At 39.4% G+C, this 8,769-nt stretch overlaps 1 protein-coding gene across 1 annotated transcript; it reads left to right on the forward strand.

Annotated features, from left to right (window-relative positions):
* Positions 1–656: 656 nt before the first annotated feature.
* On the forward strand, positions 657–8,304 carry LOC109917478 (enoyl CoA hydratase, short chain, 1, mitochondrial). Its single transcript, XM_048593045.1, has 5 exons — positions 657–1,054; positions 3,651–3,755; positions 5,344–5,463; positions 7,464–7,531; positions 7,617–8,304. The coding sequence occupies exons 1-5, from the start codon at positions 907–909 to the stop codon at positions 7,680–7,682; spliced, it is 507 nt and encodes a 168-aa protein (XP_048449002.1). The 5' UTR covers positions 657–906; the 3' UTR covers positions 7,683–8,304.
* The last annotated feature ends 465 nt before the right edge of the window (positions 8,305–8,769 follow it).

The raw sequence follows: 8,769 nt of genomic DNA on the forward strand, positions 1-8,769 counted from the left end.
AGCTGTTTGGTTGGCACGGTGGTTCAGTGGTTAGCAGGGATGCCTCACAGTGTCAGGGACCCAGGTTCGATTCCAGCCTTGGGTGGAGTTTCCACATTCTCCCCATATCTGTGTGGGTTACCTCTGGGTGAGCCAGTTTCTTCCCACAATCCAAAGATATGCAGGTTAGATGGATTGGCCATGCTAAATTACCCATAGTGCCCAGGAGTGTGCAGGCTAGGTGCCTTAGCCATGGTAACTGTGGGATTACAAGGCTGAGGGTGGGGGGGACTGGGTCTGGGTGGAATGCCCTTCGGAGAGTCAGTCCAGACTTCATGGGCCAAATGGCCTTTTTCCGCACTGTAGGGATTTTATGACAAACATTCACACAAAGGTAATTCTGCTTTCACTGAGCTGTTCTATACTTATTTCTCGGAGAGAAACTATATTTATTTCTGAACCCAGCCAGCTCCCCATCAAAACTGCCTTAAAAGCTTGCAGTCTCTGGGTTTTCCAAGCTAAAGTCAATTTTTGCTTATTCTAAACAAAAGGCAAGCTAACATTGTTCAGTGTCTATTCTCCCTGTTGTAAGTCCATGTTATGAACAATCTTCCATTAACATTCCAGGGGTTTGCCTGTTCTCTGACATGAAACGGATTAGGTCATAGTTCTGCAAGGACTCTGTGATCTTGAGGGGATTTTTTTTATGGTGTTTTAAACATTTCTCAAAAGTAATTAGCATCAACGTGCCCAAGTTTAAACCCACACTCTGTAAGTAATACTGATTTACAGATTTAGTTCACACATTTTCATCACATTTGTAACTAAATTTGGATTTTGGATAAAACGTCAGGTTATGTCCTGTTGAACTAATCGATAGTTCTGAAAATCGATAGTGTTAAATTAAAATGTACACTTAGATGCTGGATGAATTTAGAGAATGTAACATTTGATTTGAACCTTTTTGTTCTGCAGCTTGGAGGAGGCTGTGAGTTGGCGATGATGTGCGATATCATATACGCAGGAGAAAAGGCACAGTTTGGGCAACCAGAGATTCTGTTGGGAACCATTCCTGGTAAATGTTCTGCACAATATTATTAGTAGGTAAATGGTAAAGTTTTACTGTTGGTTCACAATTCTGAAATTATCCTCTCCTTTGAAATTGTCTGCTTGTTGCTACCCGTCAGCTTGTTTGTCCAGTCAGAGTGTTATGCAGGGTTTGTTAGGATCATTTCCTAGCTTATAATAGGCCTGGCAGCAATCACGCACCATGTATTGAGGATGTGGATTGTTCACCACTGGGTACCACAAACCTGTGCATCGGTGGAATTTTGGACAAGCGCTTCTGTAATTAACCTTCTGAGGAAGGATCACTCAACCCGAAACATTAACTCTGATTTCTCTTCCTCAGATGCTGCCAGACCTGCTGAACTTCTCTGTTTTTGTTTCTGATTTACAGCATCTGCAGTTCTTCGGTTTTTACTTCTGTAATTAAATTAGTTAACTTTAAAAATTACTAAGTATTTGCTGTAGAGCTGTTGGAAGTGATTTGTTTGCATGTTTGTATTACTTTAGAAAATTAGCATTTTGCTGTTAAAGCCAGATATTTTCCATTGCTGTCCTACCTGCTGCGTGGGTATTATCATGTTCTGAAATCAGAGAAACCAGCTAATACTATTTATGGAGAGCATTGACTTTGTTGCTATGTTGTTCACAACTAATATTCCAAATCTTATCCAATTAGTCCCCTTTCCCTCCCCTTTCCCTACAGTCCAACTATAGTTCTATAAATATTTCCATTTCAGGTATTTATCCAATTCTCTTTTGAAAGTTACAATTGAATCTCTTCTAGGGAGTGCACTCTGCAGGTTATTCGGGTGTAGATTAGCAGAGAATGTTACAAAACTAATTGTCTGGTGTGAGATCGATTTGTGTCATCTGTAAATCTAGTTTCAACCTTTTGGTATTTCCCATATGCCAAGTATATTTTCAAAAACCTTTTAGAAAGCACATATTACGGCTGAGAAAAGACATGCTAGTCCTCTTGAACTTCTCCGGACAGAATCACAAGAATAACAAATCTCAAAGGGAACAACAATTTATGCTGCATGAGAAGAGGGGTGCTGTGTTGGTTGGCACATGGACTCTGGTAGAGACTTCCTGTGGAGAATTTATCAGGGAACAGGCTAATCAGTCATCCTGCTTGGTTTGAATTTAAACAAAAGCTTGGTAGATAACTGTTCTCTGGTGACTAAAACAAGACATTTTGATGGCATGTCTCTCTTTATTAGCAATATTTAAGTTCTGAACTACCAAGGAATGAAGTGTAAAGTTTGCTCGCAGTGGAACCTTAGCTCTCTATGCATACAAGATAAAATGTTGTAATTTCATCTCCCAAGGGAAAGGTCCAACTCAAAGAGGTTGCACTGGGAACGTTATTCAATCCAAGCTTCCCTTAAGCATAGCTCCAACCTTTAGTGCAGGACCTCTCAATTTATTACTCTTAGCATTGCACATTTAAAGTGTTGCACTGATCAGGATAAATATCTGAAAAGCAAATAACTAAGCACCTAGTTCACCATTTCTGAGTATCTCAAAATTATTCCCAAGTTTGCCTTGCCTCCTCTCCACAGAAACATAGAAAAGATACAGAACGAGGCCTTTTGGCACATTGTGCCCATGCTAACCCAAAGACACCCAGATGCCCTTTCTAATTCCATATTCCCACTTACAGCCCAAAGTCCTATAAGTAACAGCACTTAAGGTGCAAATCCAGGTACTTTTAAAAAGAGTTTAGGATCTCTGCCTCCATCACCAACTCAGGCAGTGAATTCCAAACACCCACGATCGAATCCTTATGCCTCTCATCTTGAACCTGTGACCCCTGGTTTTCGAATTCTCTGCCAAGGGAAGCAGGTTCCTCCTGTTTACTCTATGTCTACCCCTCACAATTTTGTATCCCACAATCATGTCACCCCTCAGCCTAGTGTGTTCCAAGGAAAACTTTCATCTTTACCATTTCATGCATTGCACAATCTGAAATTGCACCACCTTCAGCTCAATGAAATCAGCTCCAGTGAAGGCTCCCAAAAACTATTTATCTATTGCAACCATAACTGGTATTTTAATACCACTATGAGGTAGTTTGAAAGCAACATGATTTTAAATGGCCCCGTTTCACAATATACTGTTGAATTGGGAAGGGGCATGAGGAAAATGCTGCGGAGTTACATTGCTTACTTTAGTAGCTGACCTATATTGGCTTCCAGTTCGGGGAGGTCTCAATTTTAAGATGCTCAATCATTTTAAGTCCCACCATGACATTCCTACCTCTATTATCTCCTCCAGTCCCACAACTGTCTGAGATATCGACGCTCCTTTAATTCTAGCTTTATGCCTATCCCCAGTCTTCATTGATCCACTGTTCACCTTCAGCTGTCTGGGTCCCAAGCTCCGCAACTCCTCCCTCCATCCCCTTCCCCTTTAACACCATCTTGCTCTTTGGTCATGTGTCCCATTATCCCCTCATGTCACGCAGTGTCAAGCTTTGATTTATAACGCTCATGAACTTGCCTAGAATCTTTCATCATGCTAAAGATGCTGTATAGTTATAAGTTAAACTGGAACTGGGGGCATGTTGGTAAAACTGCAGTGTCTCTTCTCCCTGGCAGGTGCTGGTGGAACACAGCGGTTGACTAAAGCAGTTGGGAAGTCACTGGCAATGGAAATGGTCCTCACTGGAGACAGGATTTCTGCTCAGGAAGCCAAAGCATCAGGTTATTGGATTGTTTCAATTTTGTCCTTCTACATTCTAGGTCAGCATCAGGGCATTTGGAGAAGCAATTATATGTCAACTTGGTTGGATTAGGAACAGTCATTCCTCATTTATTCGTGAGTCCCACTCCACTATATAACTCAAGTCCATGATCTAGCTTGTCACCTTCAGAACTGAGGGAGATGTTAAAAGTGAGGCCTGTTATGTGCTTGGGTGGATATAAACCAGCACAGTATCATAGGGTCATTGAGACGTATAGCGCGGAAAAGACCCTTCAGTCCAACTTGTCCATGCCAACCAGATATCCTAAATTAAACGTCCCCTTTGCCAACAATTGGCCCATATCCCTATAAACTTTTCCTATTCATGTACCCAATCAGGTAGCTTTCAAATGTTGAAATTGTACCAGCCTCCAGCACCACTTCCTCTGGCAGCTCATTCCATACACGCACCACCCTCTGCGTGAAAAAGTTGCCTCTCGGGTCCCTTTTATTATCTTTCCCCTCTCACCTTAAACCTATGCCCCTCTAATTTTGGACTCCCCTACCCCAGGGAAAAGACCATGGCTATTCACCTTATCCCTGATTTTACGAACTTTTATAAGGTCACCCCTCAGCGTCTGACGCTCCAGGGAAAATAGCCCTGGGCCAACTTCATTCCCCAGCTAGCACCAGTGGAATCTGATAATCTGCTTTTTCTGTTAGTGACTGTGGGATTTGCTGTGTGCGAGTAGGCTGCCAGGTTTGCCTGTACAAGGGGTTTGCACTTCAGAAGAGTCACGAAGATGTTGAGGGGATGGGGAAAGGCCTCGGTGAAAGCTCCTTCTTGTGTAGAAGCCAGCACACAGAAATGGAGAGATATCATGCAATAAAAAGAGTGTAGTTGATCCTGTCCAAATTCAGGAATATTTTTGATTCAAGGTATGGCTGCAGTTCTGCTTTTTCGTAAAGATTTTGAACATACAGAAAAATCAGACCTTCCAGAATCCCTATTTTGTTTCAAGCTTTCTGAATGTTTTCATCATAAATATTGAAATTGATTTGATTGATTGTCACATGTATTCATTGCAAGTACAGTGAAAAGTGTGGTTTAGCACTTTTCATGGTTTTTGTAATACACAAGACAATAAATCAAGAACATAGCACAGTACAGGCCCTTCGGCCACGTTGTTGTGCTGACCTATTCTGCTAAGATCAAACTACCCTGCGTACCCTACATTTTACTATCATCTATGTGTCCATCCAAGAGTCGCTTAAAAGTCTGTAAAGTATCTGACTCAAATAAATCAAATCAAATTGATTTCAGTATTTATGCTGAAAACATATTGGAGCTGCGGGGCGGTATTCTCTAATGCAGTGGAGTTTGGGCTTTTGGAACAAGTAGTCTAGACTGAAAGGAGTGAAATTAGTGCAAGTTACAAGGACTTGTAATTAACCCAGAAGAAATAATAGATGCAGTTGATACTGTCATTTTATGACACTCAATATGCAGCTTTTAAGCTGATAGGTGTATTTTCCAGTTCCCAAAACTAAATTCCAACAGGTTTGCCTGGATAATAATACAGGACTGATGCTTTCTGTTTTCAAAAGGGCTTGTTAGTAAAGTATATCCAGTAGCTCATGTGGTGGAAGAAGCCATCAAATGTGGAGAGAAAATAGCGAGCAACTCTAAGCTTATTACAGCAATGGCGAAGGAAGCAGTCAATGGTGGTAAGCAGATTAACTCTTTAACCTCAGTATTGGTCCTCTTGCAGCTATCTGCCTAATAATGAGGTTTAAGATTTGTTTTACCAGACGTTAGCCAATTCATAATGTAGATACGTTAATTCCTGCTTAATGAATTAATGTTTACGTATAATTTGCGGGATTTGTTTAATATTGATATTTATTGCCTGTGTTTTAGAAAAGTGTAATTAGAAATCCAGTCTATTTATTTATTTCACAAAATGATTGATATTCTAGTTCTGGAATTGATAAGAGTTACACTGCTTGTTTTGCTGGTGAAAATACACTTTGGCTTCCCTTTCAGATTATTTCAAAATTCTAATTTTTAACTTAAAGTTCGCTTTCAAAAAAGCAAAATGATTTTTATTTCAGTTTATTCCCATTATTGTTTCTAAATAATGTTGACTTTTCAGTTGCATTTCTTTGCCCCTCTAGTAAACTGCACATCAATACCTCACTTGTGTTGAACTGGTGAGCATTTTAAGTTGAATGGATGAATTAGATTCCCCGTGAGGTGAGTTTGGAGATAGATTCACTTCACTCACTTTATTCCCTGGATTTAACACTGGTGTTGCAAGACCTGTAGGAGGAAAAGTGGACCATTCATCCATTGACATGCTTTGCCATTCTGGATCATGGCTAGTCATCTGTCTCAACACCATATTCCTGCAGTATCCTCCTATCCCTTGATGTCATTTGTAACTAGAAATTTATTGATTTCTGTCCTGAACATATTCTGTGGTTAAGGATTCCAAAGATTCACCAGCCTCTGAGTGAAGAGAAACCTCTTCATTTCAGTCCTAAATGGCATGTCTTTTATTCTGAGACTGTCCCCCAACATTCTAGACCCCACAGCCAGAGGAACATCCTTTCAGCTTCCACTCTGTGTCTCTTGAAGGGTTCTGTATGTTTCAGTGAGATTGCCTCTCACACTTCTAAACTACAAAGAATATAGGCCCAGTCATCTCCATCTCTCCATATAGGACTGTTCACCATCTCAGGGATCAATCTGGTGCATTCCCTGTGTGGCAAGTATATACTCTGAGGCAAGGCAACCAGAACAGCACATAATACTCCAGGTGTGGGTTCACCAGTGTTCTGTAGAATTGAAGCAAGGCTTCTTTGCTCCCATACTGAAATCCTCCTGTAACAAAGGATAACACACCATTTTGATGTGGAACTTGAGCTTTGGATGAGTTGTTTCATTCTGTCCATTTTGTGTTGAATGTTATGAAGGATAAATATGACTAAATTGGAGACTGTGAACAAAAAGACCCCATTATAAACCCAATAGAAGATGGTGGAGTTTAACGATTTTAATGTAAAATTGAGTCTATTGTAATATTGGGTCTGTTGATATTCCAGTGCTTTCCTTAATGAACTTCTCTCTTAGTGAATGACTGTTCGTGTATAGTTTTTCAGGGTTTACTTAATATTGAGATTTGTTGCAAACGTTTAAAAACATATATGTTGCCATCATCAGCAATCACTCATTAATAAGTAGGAATGGCCACCTAGAAAGTTCCATGTCACTGATCATGGGTTCTGTGGGTCCTTGCATATTGCAGCTGAGCCCACTCCTAGAGCTGTATTTACAACAACCCATTTCCATAAATATGTATGCTTGGAGATGGAATATATTTAGTTAATTTGTTGTTAGCAAATTAAAATTGCCATTTGCAACACCGACCGCCCTTAAAATAACCCAGTGTTTAAAGAAAACAAAAAATGCTGGCAGTAGGTCAGGCAGCATCCATGGAGAGAGAGCAAGCTAACGTTTTGAGTTTAGATGACTCCTCATCAGAGCGCCAGTTAGACTTGAAACATTAGCTTGCCCTCTCTCCATGGATGCTGCCTGACCTGCTGTGACATACAGCATTTTTTGTTTGTAGTACAAATGACAGCATCTGCAGTCATTAGTTCCTACCAGTGTTTAATGACCTTGATCCACTGTGGTTGCTTAACAGTTCTGTACTGTATTTCAGCTTTTGAATTGACATTGGCAGAAGGAAACAGATTGGAGAAGCGTTTGTTCCACTCTACGTTTTCCACTGTGAGTATCCTGTGTTCAATTAAAACAAATTGTACCTTCATTTATCAAGACTTATCACTTATTCGATGTCAATTCTTTGTTTCAGAATGACCGGAAAGAAGGCATGAGTGCATTTGTTGAGAAGCGGAAGGCTAATTTCACTGACCAATGATTGTATTCAAAAGTTCTGAATTGCAATGGGAACTGAATTACTAATGTCAGTTGGATCAGCCGAAAGTTGATAGAAAGTTGGTGAAGTTTTGAAAATGGCGCACAAGATTACAATAACAAATTCTGATTCCAAATAGATATTTTATTTTAATGCTTCTGTATTTTATTTTTGTCAGGGTAATTGTGAATGAAATATGAACAATGTTTTTACTCATTAATAATATCTTTGAATCATTAGCCATTCTGTTACTACTTCCACTTTCCACAAATAATTTCAGCTGATTTCCATTGGTCAAGTAATTCTAATTTAGCTCATATTAAATATTTTGTCATGTAAAAAGTAGGTGTGTCAATGTTTAGGGTATGTGAAATGGCATCTGTTACTTCAACAGTACAGCAACAGACTGTAGCAAGTGGATGGTTAACAGCCTCAGGTCAACTCTTTGAATTAACTTGCATTGCATTGAACTGTACCTGTACAATTATACAGTGGGATTCTTACTATTTGATTGGTCTTAACTTGTGGAGAGCAGGATTCTTTGTACAGGGACATTTTTTTTGGTTCTTGATTAACCAGCAATAAAAGATTAAAATAAAGGCAATTTGCTCTTTGAGACTACCAAGAAGTTTGAATGTGACAACTTGTTTTTTTAGAGGACTAAAGATGGATCAAAAATTAGAAGAATATGGGAAGAGGTTTTGCTGGCAGAGTTTCAGAATAAAGGATCATGAAAGAATTGTGAACTTGAGAGAGAACAGAGGAGTTTGCTTCAACATTCCCATTCGTAGTTCCATGAATCCTAATTCTAATAATATCAATAATACACTGCCATAGTATTCTGTACCCATATTGCAATCACTTCCTTTGAAGGCCATTTTATGATTTATTTTCACTACACTTAGCCAGAATCTTCCATTTATCTTTTATTTAAAGAGAAGCAAAGTGAAAACACATTTCGCCTTATTTAAGGTTACTGACTATACATGTGTATTTTTCAGTCCAGCTATTTACGGGTTAAAAGATGAAAGAAATTATTATCCATTCCTACGTAGCATGTTGAAGACTTGCTTAATACAGATGTACACTG

The sequence above is a fragment of the Rhincodon typus genome, unplaced genomic scaffold (genome assembly GCF_021869965.1).
Source record: "Rhincodon typus isolate 14 unplaced genomic scaffold, sRhiTyp1.1 hic_rhity00002258, whole genome shotgun sequence".
Taxonomy (NCBI): domain Eukaryota; kingdom Metazoa; phylum Chordata; class Chondrichthyes; order Orectolobiformes; family Rhincodontidae; genus Rhincodon; species Rhincodon typus.

Excerpts from the sequence above, each read along its gene's own strand:
- LOC109917478 (XM_048593045.1), top strand. The coding sequence starts at position 907 with ATGAATTTAGAGAATGTAACATTTGATTTGAACCTTTTTGTTCTGCAG. Across the intron at positions 3,756-5,343 it reads TCAGGAAGCCAAAGCATCAG|GGCTTGTTAGTAAAGTATAT; the intron begins GTTATTGGATTG and ends TGTTTTCAAAAG. Across the intron at positions 7,532-7,616 it reads TCCACTCTACGTTTTCCACT|AATGACCGGAAAGAAGGCAT; the intron begins GTGAGTATCCTG and ends TCTTTGTTTCAG.